The 19,391-nt window shown below is 36.2% G+C and overlaps 2 protein-coding genes across 7 annotated transcripts; both read left to right on the top strand.

Moving 5' to 3' along the window:
• Nucleotides 1-1,565: 1,565 nt before the first annotated feature.
• On the top strand, nt 1,566-12,888 carry LOC117922700 (YTH domain-containing protein ECT4). 6 transcript variants are annotated; one of them, XR_004652532.1, is made up of 9 exons: nt 1,566-1,707; nt 2,162-2,199; nt 2,287-2,443; nt 4,805-4,887; nt 4,978-5,496; nt 7,150-7,689; nt 11,166-11,378; nt 11,975-12,556; nt 12,696-12,888. XR_004652532.1 is itself a non-coding variant. In XM_034840884.1 (8 exons), exons 1-8 carry the CDS (start codon nt 1,614-1,616, stop codon nt 12,338-12,340), a joined length of 2,004 nt encoding a protein of 667 aa, XP_034696775.1. In that variant the 5' UTR covers nt 1,566-1,613; the 3' UTR covers nt 12,341-12,827. The 6 variants fall into 6 exon arrangements, 5 of the variants coding, with proteins under 5 accessions (XP_034696775.1, XP_034696772.1, XP_034696774.1 ...); XM_034840884.1 differs by having other exon boundaries at nt 4,811-4,887; nt 11,975-12,827; XM_034840881.1 differs by having other exon boundaries at nt 11,975-12,827.
• Nucleotides 12,889-14,330: 1,442 nt separating this feature from the next.
• On the top strand, nt 14,331-19,366 carry LOC117922053 (stAR-related lipid transfer protein 7, mitochondrial). Its single transcript, XM_034840043.1, has 6 exons — nt 14,331-14,594; nt 15,309-15,453; nt 16,590-16,850; nt 17,390-17,471; nt 17,819-18,015; nt 18,791-19,366. The coding sequence occupies exons 1-6, from the start codon at nt 14,392-14,394 to the stop codon at nt 19,046-19,048; spliced, it is 1,146 nt and encodes a 381-aa protein (XP_034695934.1). The 5' UTR covers nt 14,331-14,391; the 3' UTR covers nt 19,049-19,366.
• The last annotated feature ends 25 nt before the right edge of the window (nt 19,367-19,391 follow it).

The following is a 19,391-nucleotide window of genomic DNA, read 5'->3' as shown; positions in this document are numbered from 1 at the left end:
AAAGGCAAAATCAAAATGTAAAATAAAATAAAAACAAAATCAAATTTTAAAATAAAATAAAAAACTAAAAATGTAATTTGATTTTCCATTCAAATCCATCACCTTCTTATTATTATTTTTGTTGAATTTTTATTTATTTATACCTTTTTTAATAAATCGAGAGGAGTTATGAAAAAAAACATTCAATTAAAAAAAAAAACCAATTTCCAAACATGTTTTTTATTTTATTTGTTTTAAAACACTTTTTTTTTCTTAATTCAACCAAACATGTTTTTTAGGTTTTTAAGAACAAAAACTATTTTTTAGAATCTAGTTTCTAAACGTAATTTTGTTTCTGAAAACACTAAAAATTGTTTTCCAAAACAGTTTTCAAAAACACCAACCAAATAGGCCTTTAACCTTTATTAAAACATAATATGCTTTTAAGATAGATCTTAAAAAATTTGACTACTCGAATCAACTTGAATCCAAATATATTGAAGTCCTAAATTATCTTGAAACAAATAAGACCTAAGAAAGTTGGTGGTGTTTATTTTTGGGCTAAATAAAAATTGAAATCATCTCATCTAGAAATTAAAATCAAAGCCAAAATAATAATTTATTGAATTAATCAAAATGCAATTTTAAAAAAAATATTTTTATAACTTTTATATTAATTTTTTTCAAATCATAAAAGCTTTAAAAAAAATTGTTTAAACAAGTAATTATTAGAAGCTTCCAACTTTTTAGAAGTTAATAAAAACTTATTTTATAAGTTTTTATTTTCCTTATATAGGAAGTTATTTTATATTTAATCAAAACTTTATTTTAAGCCTCATGGAAAAAATCTTCTCAAACACTAAAAATCGTGTTTGAAAATAAAATAAAGTTTTAAGAATATTTGGGTAGAAAAGCTTTAAAGTTTGTTAGTTCATGTGATTTAAAAACAATTTTTTATTTTGAAAAACTTATATATATATATATATTTTAAAATTTCTAACTATTTTTTGGAAACAATTTTTAAAAATAAATTAAAATAGAAAACAATTTTTAGAGAATAAGTATAAATTATTTCATCAATTTTTAAAAATAAAAGAAAAATATGAGTTCGTTTGATTATGTTTTTTGAAATTTGTTTTTAAAAATCATTTTTAAGTTAAAGAATAAAAAAACAGTTTCTAAAAACTTTTAAAAAGTATGTTCAAACGATCCTTATTTATTTATTTTTAAATAAGTAAATTTTCATTTAATTAAAATATTTAGAAACATCATAATTACCAATATCTTTAATAAAAAATGTTTTAAATTAAATTTTGAAAAAATGAAATTTAGTGGCATTGTAATGATTTATATTCTTTATCAATTTTACATTTGTAGATTTGCTTGAAATATATTCAAATAATTGATAAATAATCATATAATCAAATATAAAATCTAAAACCTAATATAAATTCTTTAAATATTAAAAAATCTAATATTAAGATCACCTTTCAGGAAAGAAACTAGAAAGGAATGGCATTCATGTAATTTACATGAAGAGCAAAGGTCGTCAACACCTTATATACCACTGTCCAACACCGAAACCCCCTTTTCCTTCTTCCACCTCTCTCTCTCCCGGAGTCTGTGACCGAACAATGGATGAAAGGCCTGTCACTCTAGACCCAATCCTCACCGGCGACGGCGACGATGGAACCACCGATGCTCACAGCACCCACCGCAACAACCACGGTTGGTTCAACTTTACTCCATACTCCCGAATTCCCCTCTGATCACTCCAGTATCAGCACCTCCGCGCCGCTCCGTAGGCTGGCGTGAGTGCTTCCGGAGCTGATCATATGCCCGAACTCGCCTTTCCGGAGTCTCGACGGCAGCACAGTCGAGATCTGGAAATTTCAAGATCTCGTTCGGAGGGACGAGATCTCGCAATTTCTCAGTCGAGAATTGCGGGTTTTGGCGAATTCTGCAGTATGTTTTTGCGTCGGTTTGATGGTTCTAGGAGGTTACTGATCGTTTTGGGATATCGGTGATTGAATTTTTAGGTTTTAGTCTGTGTGTTGCGTAGATATATTATAAATAATTTTCATGTTAGTTTTATTGATTATGTGTGCATAGGTATGCAAGTGTGGATTTATTTAGCTTTGGTTGGTCAATAATTAATAAGTCATACTGATCATGGATGCAGAAGAGAAAGCTGTTGAATCTGATAACATGAAGGAACAGGTGTGAACCTATTTCAATGTTGTTTCCATTTGTTTGTGTTGGTAAAATGTGTTTTTGATAATGAATCGGCTTCTGTTATGGTGTCAGCAGCCCCCTACTGCGAGAAAAGAGAGGTCGGATTCTTCTAATTCTCCTCAGGATGCTGCTTCTATACCTCATCCAAGGGATGCCGTTGCTGGTGGAGACCGCACTGTCTACTCACCTAGTGTTTATGCTCCTCAGGCGCAGGCCTTCTATTATGGAGGTTAGTTTTCTGCTGCTTGAATTTGAGTCCAATATGCCATCACATATGTACAGTGGTTTAATTACGTTAAAAAAACTAGCCACCTTATTGCATGGAAAGCAAACTAAATAAATTTGCAAGGGAACAAAAATCGAGCTATTCCTAGGCTCAATTCAATTCTAAGTATGTCTAATGATATCAATCGAAGTGGAAACCTAATGCCAGAAAGATGATGAAAACAATTAGCCCAGTAATTTTATTTCTTTGATAGAATTTCTACCAAGTTAACAGGATAAAGTGTTCAATTTATTAGGAAATGTCATTGTCCTATTTCAGCTTGCTATATTGAGGCATCGAGCCACACATGCTATCATGAGATGTAAGTACTGTGGGCATTTTAACTTACCACTGAGCTCCATGTGTTGCAAAGCGCCATGCATATGGGGGCATTAGATGTCCTCTATCAGGTGGAATCTTGAGCTTTGTGAATGCCCACAAGACATGGAAGGCTCGTCCAGGGCATATGCCAAAGGGGGGATGGATGCACTTTGACTTAGTTGCTTTTGAGGGACCTTTTTACTTAGTTGCCATCTTCTATCAAGGCAATGAATGGGGCTAGTTTCTATTTACTCAGTCTCCAAAATAACAAGATTTAGCTTTATTTGCATGGATCATCCTCAGAGGTGCTCTCTAGGTATGACATACTAATACTAATGTGCTGGCTCAAGTGAGGTATTCTGACTCAATGCACCTCAGCGTCGGACTAGGACCTTTTATTGTTGAGCATTTGGGATTGATGTGAGGGAACTCTAATCGTTGACTGGTGATGGAGGCTTACTAAGGTGGAATTAAGTTGTATATATGCAAAACAGTCTTAGTGAATTTGAGAAGAAAGAGGGAACTGTTAGCGGGTTGGGGACACTTTGCATGCAAAAAAGACTAGGGAGAAAACAAAGCTCCCAACAGAAACCACCCAAGCTTCCAACCATAAGTAGAGGTGAAAGATTGGTTCACTGGATTCAGGGTTATGAAATCCACAATAAAGCTAACAAGCAAGATGACTTTTCTCTTGGCTGGTGTATTAGCTTCCTAACTTGCCAATCTTGTTTTGTGAGAGAGTGGACAATACAAAACTCTAGCAAGATTCAAAACCTCTTCCTTAAATGGTCATATCTCCATGGCCCTTTTCTCCTGTTTTTCACCCAAGAAAGAAATGTCACCAAATCTCCCTCCTTTACTGTATTGGAGCCACCCAACTGTCTTTTCATTGCCTATAAAAGAAAAGCCAGTATCTCTCTTCTGGTGGCTAGCCCAAAAGCAGCTGCCTTGGAGAAAGCTTAGATGATTTCATTTTTATGATCTTGATGAGCTGTCAATTCCCAGTTCACATTTAACCTGGATTATCTATGGAATAATGGTCAAAGTTGAGGTTCAGGATACCCACAGGTGGAGTCCACACAACCTGAAACTCCATCACCCTTCTATGTGAGAAGGAGACTGGTGTTTGATCCAGTAAAATAATGCTAAAGGGGATTCCAATAAACCCCTCAATGACTCATATTCAACAAGATGCAAGCAAAAGAATATTCTCCTACAATTTAACCATCTCTTTCTATCCTCAGGATTCCTGATGTACTTCTCCAACTAAGTAACCCACAACATAGGAAAAATAGCTTCCTTAGCAGAATCCTCCCTCTAGGACTGATACCAAATCCTCGGCAAGAGAGAAACATCATATCTAGAACACCTCTAGGAAAATCCATGGTAACCTTGCTATTGAAATCTGTCTATGTCTTATCTTTTTTGATCTTTTTAATTAATGAAAAAGACTTGTCTATTTCTGATATTGAAAAAATAAAACAAAATTTGTCTCATAACTTCATTGCAAAGGAGCAATGGAGGAACGGATGGTCTGTAAATTCCCTACTTCCCAAGCATAGCACAATGATGAAGACTGAAACAATGATGAAGCACAACACCTGGGTACATGACAAGAGGTGAGGAGTGAAATGAGAGAGAGAAATCTAGTCTTCACAATTTAACTCATCTAGAAAATGTAGAAGGAACTCTTCCCCTCCAAATGAGATCCCCTGGACCAAGGAATTAAATGGGAATTATAGATGCAGTTCTTCAAAAGTCCTCTGACTTTTCAAAGCATTGATGTCAAGCTAAGAGGAGTTGCCCTGCCTGTAAGACACCTCAGTTTGTCTTCATGACCCTCCTATGAGACCCTCTGATGTCCTTAAGTGTCTTCAGCATGACTCAGCTATTGGATAAGACCAGTTACCCAATGAATGCAATCACATTATACTTCTATTTTTGCATTTTCTTCTTTTAGTTTATAGGATCAACTTATGTGATTATTTCTCATCTGTGATTTAGCAACAGGCTATGACAATGCCGCTGGTGAATGGGATGAATATCCCCCATATATTAATGCTGAAGGACTTGAAATTGGATCTCCTGTAAGTAAGATCTACTGCTCCATCATCTTTATGCATTTATACCTCAGATATTACTTATTGTATTTTTCTTTAATATTTGATCTTGTTTAGGGCATCTACAACGAAAACCCTTCTCTTGTATTTCATGCTGGTTATGGTTACAGTCCACAAATGCCGTATGGACCATATTCCCCGGTCACAACTCCTCTACCGTCTGTTGGTGGAGACGCCCAGTTATACTCTCCTCAGCAATTTCCATTCTCAGGGCCACCTTATTACCAGCAGCTAGTTCCTCCTAGCATGCCTTATATCACTTCACCAACTCCAGTTTCACAACCTGAACTGACCAGCTTAGTGACTGTTGATCAACAAGGTGAAGGAATGCTTTTTGGGCCCAGACCTGGTTATCCCCCTCCATTGGGATCTTTTGGTAGAGGCAACTTTCCTGGAAATCCTGGTACTCTTGGTTTTCATGATTTGCAGCAAGGGTTTGATGGATTCAGATCTGGCGGACTTTGGTCAGATTGGCCAAAATCTTCAGACAGGCAGAGATCTTTGACGCCATTGTCACCTGCAGTTTCTCCACAACCAATTGGCACACTAGGCTCATTTGGGCAAAATATTGGAATGGTTTGTTCTCTTACCACTGACCACTGCATGCCTGTTAGTTTAGCTGTTACATTTTTTTATGTTTCTTTTTAAGCATATTCTTAGTGGTTCCCTTAGTTTTGAACTTCTATCCACCACCAGTCCTTTTTCATCTGTCTGGCTCTATTTCTGCTTCTTTGATTTTTATTTTACAGACTGGAAGTCATGATTCAAACTATTTTGTGAGCTTAAGTTCAACTTCTTAAGCAAATACATCTCATCTTCAATTGTATAGGTTGACCATAATATCTTATTTCATTCCCCTTATCAATTTGATCATGTTTTGATGCAGCCCCGATGACGACAGTTTTGTTCTATTACCAGAACACTAAGGATCACACACAAACAGCAAAACAGCCAAATAGCAAAAGAATAGGTTTTGGACAAATATTTCGGTGAAGAAACTTAATGTCCATGATAAGAAACTGAATTGAAAAGTGGTTTATGACTTGAAAGAACTATTTTTCTGATCAGAAACAAAGATGAATTTTTATTAAGAAAAGAAAGAGAGAAGGATGAGGGGTCCTTCTCTCAAACTACAAAATGATCAAAGTAAGAGTATACTCCTCCACTATGAATTACAAACCGAGAGCCAACTTAGCTGAATAACATTAAGTGGAACTTCCTTAAAAGCGTTGAAACAAGAGGCCTAAAGGGAGGAGTAGAAATAAGTAGATCCCACAACGTCTCTTCTGTTCTCCATCTTTCCAAAAAAATCCTAACATTTTTCTTTTGCCACACAATCCAAATAATAGTGAGGCAAACAATTTGCCAAAGGGTCCTACCTCTCAATGAATTCCTCAATCCTTTAAAAGAGATAAGCATCATATCTCCAATACTCCTCGACGCCACCCAAGCCAAATTGGCTAAAGTGAAGAGCTTATGCCAAAGACCCAAAGATAATGGGCAATGTAGAAAAAGATGGTCGGTTGATTCTCCACTTCCTTTGCATAAAATGCATCAATGTGGACTAAGGGATTTGTAGGGTCTTCTCACATGTAGCAAGTTATTGGTATTTGCCTTCTTATGCGCCACCAACCAAGCAAAGGGTTTGTCCTTTGAAGGAGCTTTTGAAAGAACTATTAGTTATACAAGTACAGGTTCTCAAGTACCTTTTCCTTTATACCGATTAATTACTTTATTAGTTTTAGGTAAACAAACTTTCCCAGACCTAGATACATTGCAGAAAACATTTTAGGTGCTATGTGGAAGTCCAATAACTATCTGTTCCGCTTCTATTGCCATTTTTAAGTGTATGGATTACCAAGTGTTTTAATTGCTTGCTCTGAATTCCCTTTTAGTTATTATTTATGTCCATATGTATGTCTCCACATGTTAGTCTTGTAAGTTCCTTCGTCTTTGAGATGTTTATGTGTACAGTATTGCAATATTATGCTTACTTTGCGTGTGTGCATGAATATACTATTTATTGTATCAAGTGAAACAATAATTGCCCAAGTGATTGATTCTCATCTTTGGCTATGATGGCAAAATGATTTATCCTGTTGTATCAATACTTATGGGAATGGGGTCAGTTGACAGTCAATAAGAACGGACCAAGTTACAGTGTCATCAATTCAGCCTTGGAAATGCAAGGTGCCTCTTTGTTAACATTTCCTATTTAATGCTTTTCAGGCTTCTCAGCAGCAAAGATCATTTTATGGGTTTGGATCCAGTTCAAATTCCTATAACAGAGGTTACCTGCAAGCTGGTTTTAATCAGGGCTCTAGCTTTGGAAGTGCGCCTATTTCCAGTTTGGGAATGAATGGTCGGGCCTGGCTTTCTCTTGACAGCAGCAGGCGGCGTGGCAGAGGCAGTGGCTCTCTTTGCAGTTGTAATGGCACACTTGATATCCTCAGTGAGCAGAACCGAGGACCACGGGCCTCAAAGCCAAAGAGTCAGATCACTGCTGAACATGGTTCTTCCATTGATAATAACAAACATAGCACATCAACCGCCAAAACCAATGACGGGTTGTACAACCAGCTGAGCTTTGTCACAGAGTACAAAGATGCAAAGTTCTTTATCATAAAATCTTACAGTGAAGATAATGTTCATAAGAGTATTAAATATGGTGTCTGGGCCAGCACGCCAAACGGGAACCGAAAGTTAGATGCTGCTTATCGTGAAGCAAAGGAGAAGCAAGCCGCCTGCCCAGTCTTCCTCTTGTTTTCGGTAAATTCTCCAATTCTATCTTATAGGAACAAGAGTAACTAGGAATTGGTTTTCATTTTTCATTATTTCTATTTGATAAGTATAGCAAACTAGGTATTATTAGGAAACTTTGGAATGATATTACCATAATATTTTGATGGGCAAACAAAAATATTGAATTATTAAAAAAATAATAATAACACAAATGATAATAAAAATATGCAGTAGGAATAAGGCAAATATGCAGTATTTATGGCATCAATCTTGATCAGGCTCATCTTTCAAGATTGGCTGTGATGCTTGATTGTAAGGCGTCCGGATGGCCTATTCTCTATCTGGGTCTCCCTTTGGGCGGGAACCCTAAGGCGTGTGGCTTTTGGGATCCAGTGATTGAGAGAATCTCAAGTAGATTAGATGGGTGGCAAAAGGCCTACTTATCCTTCGGGGGGAGGATAACTCTTATCCAATCTTGCCTTACCCATTTGCCATGTTACTTCCTTTCCTTATTTAAGATTCCCGCTTCAGTGGCTGCAAAAATCGAGAGGTTGCAAAGGGGTTTTTTATGGTCAGGGGTTGGGGAAGGCAAGATCATTTAGTGAGGTGGGATGTTGTGTGCAAACCGAAGACAATAGGGGGTTTGGGTTTTGAGAATATTTCTTGGAGGAATCTCGCTCTTCTAGGGAAATGGTTATGGAGGTATTCTAGAGAGGGTTCAGCTCTTTGGCATCAGATCATTTTAAGCATTTATGGTTCACACTCTAATGGTTGGGATGCTAACACTTTAGTCAGATGGTCACATCGCTGTCTTTGGAAGGCTATTGCATAGGTCTTTCAGGGGTTTTCCTTGTTTACTTGGTATGTGGTAGGAAACGGGGAAAGAATTTGGTTCTGGGAAGATTTGTGGTGGGGGGACCAACCTTTGGGAACCCAATATCCAAGACTATTTAGAGTAGTCGTGGATAAAAACATTTCTATTTCTTCAGTTCTCGGTCCATCTCGTCCTTTCTCTTGGAATTTGAATTTCCGCCGTAACCTGTTAGATTCTGAGATCGAGGAATTAGAAGGCCTCATGCGGTCACTTGATGATTTGTATTTATCTCCTTCGGTCCCAGATGCCAGATTATGGCCATTATCCTCTTCAGGGTTTTTTTCAGTCAAATCCTTTTTTCTAGCATTATCTCAATCTTCTGGATCTCCTCAGGACTTTCCTTCAAAGTTCGTTTGGAATTCTCAAGTTCCTTTCAAAGTGAAGTACTTTGTCTGGTTAGTGGCACACAAGAAGGTGAATACTAATGACATGTTACAAGTGAGAAGACCTTACAAAGCCCTTAATGTGATTCAATTGGATTGGATAGCGGTGTGTACTCCATAAGGATTGGTCCCTAGTGGGAGTTCGTTTGTTTTATGTGTATTTTCCTGTAATTTAGTTGTCTTTGGTGGGAGGATTTCTCCTTCTTCTTGTACTTCTTTTTTCTATCAATATATCTTCGTGTCGTTTCCAATCAAAAAATAAGGCAAGAATTTATGATAATACAAATGAATTGATGATAGCCATGAACAGTGAGTAATTTAGATTCCAAAGCCATGACTTAACTAGGTTAATATTAGGAATACTATAGTGAAAATTCAGGAATAAATTTTTGAGTGGGGTGAGGTGATGCATATGTTGCATACAAGGTTTATTGACAATATTTGATGATGCCATAGATGGTTGAAGAGTTATCTAATTTATTATGTGAACTTGATGAAAGAGTTCAGTCATAATTGGCTCTATACTATGTGCAAAAACTGATCAATTTTGTGATGAGGGCATAAGATGAAGGTATTCTACATTCTTTCTCGTAAGCCTTGATTCTTTGAATGAAAGCTACCCTCTAGAAAAAAATTCATGCTTCCATTGGATATGTTTTTGCAAAATCTACCTTCCCTTTTGTAATGACTACTAGAACTTGCTTATAGGAAATCATTTCCAGAAGTGTCATGTTCTTTACTGTTCCTGAGGAAAAATTTTCTTCAAAGATTTGTGGAATTAGTTGGCAGCCATGTTGCATGGTTCAGGTGTGGGTGTCAGGTATGAATATGCGTGTAGGTGTCTAATACCTCACACTTACACATTTTAGGGTATGAGGATTCAGCTAAAAGGTATTGATACTTTGATATGAGCTAATAAAATGAAAAAAATAAAGAAAAATGATTCAAGCATCAATGAAAAACAAAGTTACAGCCAACTCTCTTTTCTCGGTGTAATTATCTACTAAAGAAGTTGAAGATAAAAAGAAAAAAAAGAAGGTAAATAAGGTGTTGCTTGGATCCACTTCTTGATTTTAGTTTTTAAAAATAGAAAATAATAGTAACTCTTATATAAAATGTAAGAACTCTTCAAGACTTACCATAAAAAGTCGTGGGAGGTTCTAGGTACAAGTCCCAATGGGGAAAAAAATTTACCTTTCAAAATAAATAAATAATTATGACTTTTAAAAACTATTTTTCTTAAAAAAAAAAAAATACAGAAATTGTATCCAAACAAGCACTGAATAAATCAAAATCAAATAGTTAGATCCAAAGCAAAGTAGGAGTATCTGGTAAGGATCCCATACCTACACTCATGTTGAGTTAGGTTGACACTGTGTGAAGTTGGAGGATCCAAGTACAATAGTTTGGCACCACTTTGTTACTGTGTGCAAGGAAGGTTTATGTTGCAAAGGATGGATCTGTACATATCTTGCCTTGCTTGACATTGAACTTGTCACTGGACCTAGTGCTACAAGAGTGTGAGAATATCATTTTCCATTCTACTCATGTTAACCAGTCACTGTACATTGCCCTTGAGGCCTAGCTCAAGTGGTAAAGGGATGGGAAGGGTTTGTGGGAGGTTCCGGGTTTTCAAGTCCAACGGTGACAAAAATTTACCTATATAAAAATAAAAATCAGTCACCGTACATTGGATAGACCTCTTCTTTAGTCTTCTGAGGCAGACTTTGTAAAGATACAGTGAAGATTGGAGTACTTGGAAATGAATATCATCATTTACCATTGGAAGAAAATTATTCTAATCTTGGAGCTATGAATTGTTTTTTGTATATACTCATATGGTATTTTACTATAGTATAGGCTGACTTAGTACTTTGGAGGCTTCAGACATACTTTCTAATTAGTTTGTTGTTTTTCTTGGAGGATTCCTCATACTTCTTTATCCTTAATTTAATACTGTTGTTTCCGATTATATATATATATCGTCATTTACCAATCAATAATATGTTTGTTTCTGATGAAAAAAAAAGAAGAAAGATTGAAGTACTCGCATCAGCAGGACTTTGAATAATGCTTTAAGCATATTTTCTAGCCCCTTTTATAAATTATGGTTACCAGCTATTTTTTATCCTCATCATAGTGTCTGTAATCCAATTTCTTCCTTGATTATCGCTTTTCTATTGCTTTCATCTCCAACCCTCCCCCTCTTTTTTTTATCATAATTTTTTTTTTTTTACTCTATGTAGGTGAATGCAAGTGCACAGTTCTGTGGGGTAGCTGAAATGGTTGGTCCGGTAGATTTTGACAAGAGTGTGGATTACTGGCAGCAAGATAAGTGGAGTGGGCAGTTCCCTGTCAAGTGGCATATAATCAAAGATGTCCCAAATAGTCAGTTTCGTCACATTGTACTTGAAAATAATGACAATAAGCCTGTAACCAACAGTCGCGACACACAAGAGGTAAGAATTCTTTTGAGATTTCTCAAAGTGATTTGTATATTTTTCATTGCTTGACTACTTTAGAAACAGACCAGCTCTAAAATATTGGTACTCTTCCTGTTCCACAATAATTCAAATGCAACTAAAGCCAGAAATTTAGATGTGCTATCTGGAACTAGCTGTAGTGGTTTATCTTGGTATCATTGTTCTTGAATATTCACTGTTAAAAGATTTTTAGTAAGTGGTTTTCTTTTTCAGGAAGCTTCTTAGGTCTGAAACAGTGAAATAAAAAACCTGATGTTGATATCTTCTTTTAAATCACACTGTGCTTTTGCTGATGAGTTGTGTTGCCTGTTGCTCCAAAACCTGTTCCGTCTTTCCATAAACCCGGGGTTCTGGATTGTTACCTGTTGGTCATGAATTCAATATTTTTTGAAAAAAAAATAAAAATTTGAAACTAGATTGTCATTGACTTCTCTGTTATAGCATTCTTTGAGGTGATTAGTGATATTCACTTCGAACTGGATTTCAGCTTTTGTGATTTTATGGTATACCTTTATACTCGGTGTCTGTGTTCTAATTATATCCAACTTCTTTTTCTTGTGCCCACATTGCAGGTGAAACTGGAGCAGGGTATTGAGATTTTGAACATTTTCAAGAACTATGAAACTGATACATCCATTCTAGATGATTTTGACTTCTATGAAGACCGGCAAAAAGCCATGCAAGAGCGGAAGGCCAGGCAGCAGGCCAGCCTGATGGTGGTTGGAGGAAATGAGCACAGAAACGCTGTTACATTGTCCACCGATTTCATCAAGCAGATGTCCAAGAGCTACGCTCAGGTTGTTCGCCTGGATGATTGTGGCAAGGATGGCACCATGCCCGACAGAGCTGGCCCTGCCTCTGACCCCTCCATGGGTGCTAGGGTTAAACTTGATGACGCCATGACCACCGCTGCTGTGTCTTCTGCTCAGTCCAGTTAGAAAGATCGAGTCTGCCCCAGGCGTCTTCTGCAGGCTTTGCTGTAATGTATATGACACAAACCTCTGATTCTCTACACATCAAGCTCTAAATTATGTTTCGCTGAGAAGAGCGAAGATCGGTGTCCGTCTACCCTCAGAATTGATCGGGAGTTTGACGGGGCTGATCAATCAGGCTTCATGTATCATATTGTGCCAGCCGGGTGCCGCCTGTCGATTGTAATCCCTAGTTTTTCCCCCTCTATTTGTCCTTTGCTTTATGTTTCTTGTCTTTTTTTTTTCTTTTTTCGAATCAGAGTAGTCATGTGAAGATGTTGGGTGGAAGTTTCTGAGTTTGTAAAATTCACCATCTTTGCAGGCAGTTTTAATAAAAGGAATGCAGCAACAGACCTTGATGTATGAATTCAGCAAAAAGCAAAAATCCGTCCTCTCTCAACTCCCTCTTGTATGGACCGTCCACACTTTGGTATTCTGTATAATTCTCTCAAAAGACTACAAGCTTGTTTGGGACTGTTTTTGAAAAAGTTATTTTTTAGAGTAATTTTGAAATATTTATTTTGTTCTGTGTAGAGTTTTTTTAAAATAATAATTAAAAAAAAATAGAGGATATTTTTGGAAACTTTGTTGAGGATTGTTTTGTGTCGTTTTACTTGTACATGTAAAAATGTGGTAAATAGTTGAACGGGTGTGAGATGAATATGTGATTAGACATTAGGGTATAAAACCTGACCAAATCGAGGGACCACAGAATGCTCAACTCTACTTGTCTAATGATGACGCTAATGTGAGAAAATCTCGGAAATCTATGCGCCTTTGTTCAATTTTTCTTAGACATCTGACTAACAATTGGACAAGAGATCATTAAATTTCATTACAGTACAAAAAATAAGAAAAACATGTTAGATAATAAAAATTGTTTTATATTTTTTATTCTTAATAATATAAAATAAAGTGTTTTTTAATAATATATTTTAATTATTTTTATTTATTTTTTAAAGATTGTTTTAAAAAATAATTATATTATGTAAAATAATTTAAAAATATTAAACATAAAAATTAATTTTAAAAATGTTAAAAATAGGGCAAAAATTTAATTAAAATTTTACTTTACAAAACAATTTTCGAAAACAAACAGATTTCAATGTTTTATTTATTTATTTATTTTGTCGTTCGATTTTTGTGGCTATTGAGTGGTGTCTCAAATCTTTTATGACCTGTACCAAGTCTAAGAGCATAGTTATCCATCAATATGACTAGGGATTGGTGAAATTCACCTTCTGTTAATGTCTTAATTGAATTTCAATTGAATTTGGTTCACATTAACTTATAAAAGACCTTTTTATTATTTGAGGACACAAAAAAAAAGAAGAGGAAATGCAGAGATGGGGAGCCAACTGCCAACCAAAAAGCATAGGCATCCATCCATACCTCTTTATCCACAAATAAATATGAAAAGGACTGCTTCAACACCCCCCCCCCCCCACCACATCCATTTTAACATATCCCTGTCAAGGCCAGACATCATTTATCCTCCTCCACCATCCACCAAGTGAAACCATTTATTTATTTATTTATTTTTTTTAATGTTCTAATTTATTATGTATTTATATTTTTATAAATTATGATAATTATATTTTAATAAGAAAAGAAAAAATTACTACAAAAAATAATTATTAGAAATTGGTAAAAAATGGTATCAAAATTAAGGAAGAAAAAAAGGAGATAGAATTATAGAAACATGAAAAGAAATAAAAAATGAGATTAAGAGGGGTATCTAAAATAAGGAACTTTTTTTTTTTTTTAAAAAAGGAAAAATTCCATTTACTTTAAAAAAATTTTGGACAATTTAATTTTTAAAATAATTATTTAAAAATTTAATATGATTGTGGAAATCAATAAGTAAATAGGGGTGGGACCGCGGGAGACGACAATATTCAGAAGCCAAGAGAAGTATATGGATGTATGATGTATATATATTGCTTTGAAGTAAGAGACGAAGCGTGGAAAAAGTGAGGTTGTGGGTTTGGAGGTTCCTCCAAGAAATCTGTGGAAAGATGAATATATTGGAGTACGGATCGTCGTTTTCTTCATCATCAACATGGGAGATTCATGGGGCTGGTGGGTGGGCAACCATGGTTGCCGTACTTGTGATCATTTTGTGGCACCTGGGGAGGTTAATCTTCTCCGCTCGCTTCAGATCCTCCTCCAATTCCACACCCACCTCCCTTTCTGCATCTGCAGTGAATCCCCAATTCCGGTATTTAATTTTTCTTGTCTTCAAATTCCCTTCTCTCTTATATTGTGTTAATGGGTTTGGAATTCTATTCAACTCTATAGACCAAGTTGCTGAATAAGCAGTTTAGTTCAACGAATTTGAGTTCTCGCTCGATTTTTATTTTTAGGAAATAGGGTTTTCCTCCTAAATTCACATTTCTACTGAATTCTATAAACAGCAATTCCAGAATAAGCAGTTTTATCCAGGGGAATAGAATTCTGGGCTCAATTTTGATTTTTTTTGGGATTTGGGGAAGTGGGTTTCCCTCCTAAATTCATAATTCTTCTGAATTCTATAAACCACAATTCCAGAATAAGCTGTTTTATTCAGCGGAATGGAGTTCTGGGCTCAAATTTGATTTCGTGGAAATGGGGTTTTTGGGGAAATGGGTTTCCCTCCTAAATTCATAATTCTACTGAATTCTATAAACCACAATTCCAGAATAAACAGTTTTATTCAGCGGAAAGGAGTTCTGGGTTCAATTTTGATTTTGTGGAACAAGGGTTTTTGGGGAAAGTGGATTTCCCTCCTAAATTCATAATTCTTTCAGTTTTGCTTCAAATCTGAACGTACGTGTGTTTGTTTGGGTTTGGGTTGGGTTTGTTATAGTCTAAAGAAGAGTTGAGATAATGGGATAGTTTGTTTCCATGTGGTTGTGTTTCTGATGTGCGGGTTATGATGTGTTTATATCTGTAGAATTTCGGAGATCGTTGGAGATGCGGATTTAAAAACCTTGATTGACAATTTGGATGAGAAGCTCAATCTGAATGAGAGATGGGACAATGTGGTTGATAAAAGAAACAATTTCGTTTCCTACAATGCAAAGTGCTGCAAACCAAAGGTTGCTTCTGTTATGCTTAATCCACATGTTATGAATATGAAAATGTTAGAGGCGTATATACAACTGATTGGAAGCCGGTTCTCTTAGCCTCTAGTTTTATGGGTCTATTGAGTTTGACCTCTTTGGCAATGCAGTTATGAGTATGGTTTGAATTAAATGCCCAAAATTTCTATAATGTTCTTAATTTTTATTTTTTAATAAGGTAGTAAACTATAAATGGAAAAGATTTGGACAAGGCTATCAAGAGAGCTAGCTACTATGAGCCTCAAGAGCTCTCCTTGGATGCATGCTTGGTGTGAATCTAAAATAAGCTGATGTCGTCAGATTCTCCACATCATATGGATTGCACTGCCAAAATTTTGAATCATACTCATTGTGGCACAAATTATTTTAGTTAGCCAAGATGGATTGGGTTTCCCTGAGAAGCATTTCCGACATGATGTTCATCAATGATAAAGGTTTTGGAATTTCCAAGAGAAGGATAGTTTTGTGGCAAACTGCGTGCATTGCTTTAATTTGGGTTGTGTGGCGGGAAAGAAATGTTAGGATTTTTGAGGATAAAGCTAGTAATTCAAAGAATCTATGAGATTCCATTCACTTTCTTGCTTCTCTTTGGGCTTTTTGTTCCATGGTTTTTAAGGGCATTCCCCTTAATGTGTTACAACTAGATTGGCTAGCAGTGTGTAGCTCCAACGGGATGGTCTAGCCAAGAGAGAATGATTCGTTGTTTTTACATTTTAGTTTCTTGTTTTTGTTTTCTTGTTGTTTAGTTTTTCTTTGGTGGGAGGATTCCTCATCCTTCTTTTGTACTTTCTTATTTCTATCAATATATTTCTTTGTTATTTCCTATAAAAAAAAAAAAAAGAAAAAAAAAAAAAAGACTCACACCTCTAGTTATGAATGACATGGTGTGCATCTTGAAATTTATCCCAAGAGGTGCTAAGTAGAGGGATTGGGTTTGAGTAAGATATGACTTCTTCCTCTTGATATGCTTAAGCTAAGAATTTTGTAGAATTAGCGACTCGATTTTTAAATATCTGTTTATAGTGGTATGTGTAGTGAGACTTTAATTGACAGTATTTACTGTAAACTTCAAGTGATTACTTCAAGTTGGTGCTTCTGTCTTGTTGCTCCAGGATGGTCCACTAAAATACGTGAGTGTGACAGTGTTTGAGAATTGCTCCACCGAGATGCTGAGAGACCTTTACATGGACAACGATTATAGGAAGCAGTGGGACAAGATGGTGCTTGAGCATGAGCAGTTGCAGGTGGATGAATCTAATGGAACTGAAATTGGTCGAACAATAAAGAAGCTTCCTCTCTTGACTCCTAGAGAATATGTATTAGCTTGGAGACTCTGGGAGGGAAAAGATAAAACCTTCTACTGTTTTATCAAGGTAACTGTCAGCCTGTCACCAAAATTCAGTCTAATATGCTCCTAATTTCTTTTGTCCAGATTGATAGAGTTTATTGATGCTTAGCGGGACCTATTCATCTCTTATCTTTTCTTCCATTCCAAACTCAGCAAGGACTGTGGATCTTGTCCATTTTTAATTTTTTTTTCCAGGTCAAAAGAAGTACCTGGCATGTCAGCTCCCTCTCAGGTTAGGGTTCAATGAAAATTGGAGGTATTGGATAAGAAGACCTGCTAGTTCATATCAGATTGAACGAGTATTCAACAATTGACTGATAATAACTTGTGGGAGAACTAAAATTATGTAGTTCTGTTTGCAAGAGTCCCTAATGGGTTTTTATTTGAATTTGCTTTGCAATGCTGATCATAAAGAGGATTTGATGATTTTGAACTTGCTGAGGGAATTTTTTATTTTTTATTTTCAAGTATATACTTTTCTTTCCAGCTGTTATTTTTTGTGACCCTTCTGGAAGTTTTATCTCTCTTAGACTTACGATTTTGTTTGTCAATGACCACAATTAGGAATGTGAACATCCTTTGGCATCGCGACAGAAGAGATATGTACGTGTTAGTTTCTTTAGATCTGGTTGGCGAATCAGGAAAGGTGAGTGCCTGGTTTACCTTCATTTGTTTTTTTCCTTCAAAGGGGCTGATTTAGTTGTCCTATTATATCAAGCAGCTTTTGCCCTTTTTGAAGCATTGTACTAGACTAAATGGAACTGTGAACTATGAACACCTCTTTCTGTATCTAGTTGGTATGAATTCTGATTTCGCGAAAACCCTTTGTAAGGTTTGTGGTATATTCGTTCCACCTGTTTCTAGTGGAAAAACTGACAACAATATGGTAGACTAGGTTTAGAAATATCTAAGCTGCTTGTTATATCCTCCCCAAATGGAAATAGTGGCTGGTTTAGTCTGACAGTTTTGTGGACACAAACTATTTAATTACAGTACCTGGAAGAAATGCATGCGAGATCAAAATGGTGCACCAAGAAGATGCCGGTTTGAATGTGGAGATGGCAAAGCTGGCTTTTGCAAAGGGCATCTGGAGCTATGTGTGTAAGATGGATAATGCACTGCGCAAATATTCTGCTATCCACAATTCTCAACAAGGTTCAGCTGTGAGTGCGATTACTCTCATTCAGAAGGTCAGGACTATTTTATTTTATTTTATTTTTTTCATTTTTAACTGTTGCTTATAACCACTGGTCAGTTAGTTCTCATGAATAACATTTCTGGTTCAGAAGCTGGCAAGTTCATTATGTTGGGTCTCCAGCTAGATATGCTAAATCTATTAGAAATTTGGTTAACACTGAGATTGTTTTTTTAGATGGTTAAACTGTTTGAACATGATTGTCAGAATTAAGTTTCCTTCCAATTTTGTGATAAGAATGCGTTATTATCTTATAACCTATATCATTGTCAGCATTGTGGAGTTGAGACATCATAGGTGCAGATAATCTTGTGCATTTCACACTCAGTTTGACACGGATTGGTTTTAAGGGTTCCTAAAAAACCATGTGGTTATAGAAATACGTGAAATTATGCAAGGGTTTCTTAATAAAACATAAGTGGTAGAAACCCATGAAATTATGCAGCCTATATGTCCTGATAGCTTCAAATGTTGGGCCAACTCTGTATCTCTTGGGACACCTTTATGCAGTGTTTCAATAGTAGTCATTACTAATGGCTAACACAATGTCTTTACTGGTGCCAACCAATTTATTTTCCTCACCAAGGTAAGTAGCTAGTTGGGTTTCCAGACCAGTCATACCCAAATACTGTACCTATGCCTTCGTAGAAAATACTGGGTGTCGGAACTGCTCCATTAATTTTCAGGTGCTAGGCACTTGTATGTTCCATTTTCATTGCTCTTCTCAGCTTGCTCTTTGTGTTAATGCAAGATGCTTTCCTTCCATACAGGTCCCGCCTGGGTTAGAAACTATAAACAGCAGGGAGTCCTTATCTCACCTCGAAACCTCTGCTGCAAGTGGCCAAGGCAATAAGAGGAAATTCTCAAGAAGGCCATCAAAGAAATTGGTAGCCAATGGCTTGCTCCTTCTTGGGGTGTTTTGCCTGTCTCGTGGTCACCCCCCTCTGGGTGCTAATGTTGCCATGGCTTACATTTTAAAAAAGCTGACAAAGCGGGGTGCTACACCAAGCCAAAGCGGGCAAAGTTGAGACAAGCCTATTTGTTGCTCCACAGCAACTCATCGCAGACGATCTAGTTAAGCTCACAATATACCATAACTCATACCATATATGCATTAACCTGCATACGCTGTGTCTTAAGTTCCCTTCCCGCATTTTGTTTGCCAGAATATATTCAAAGTTACGCATACCCAGACTCGATTAGAAGGTTTTGTGAGAGTGCAAATGTGTGTCTGTACAGAGAAGTAGAAGGATGGATTGTGGGTTAAAATCCGTAGTCAATTGTAATAAATTGTGTTTTGTGGCTTGAAGTCTGAAACCTGGACTAATCATCAGTTTACATATTTATTCATCTGCAGTTTTCTCATTTTCT

Source organism: Vitis riparia, chromosome 9, assembly GCF_004353265.1.
Source record: "Vitis riparia cultivar Riparia Gloire de Montpellier isolate 1030 chromosome 9, EGFV_Vit.rip_1.0, whole genome shotgun sequence".
In the NCBI taxonomy this organism is placed as follows: Eukaryota; Viridiplantae; Streptophyta; class Magnoliopsida; order Vitales; family Vitaceae; genus Vitis; species Vitis riparia.
The sequence above is the reverse complement of the archived record's forward strand: the minus strand, read 5'-3'. Positions and strand labels throughout refer to the sequence as shown.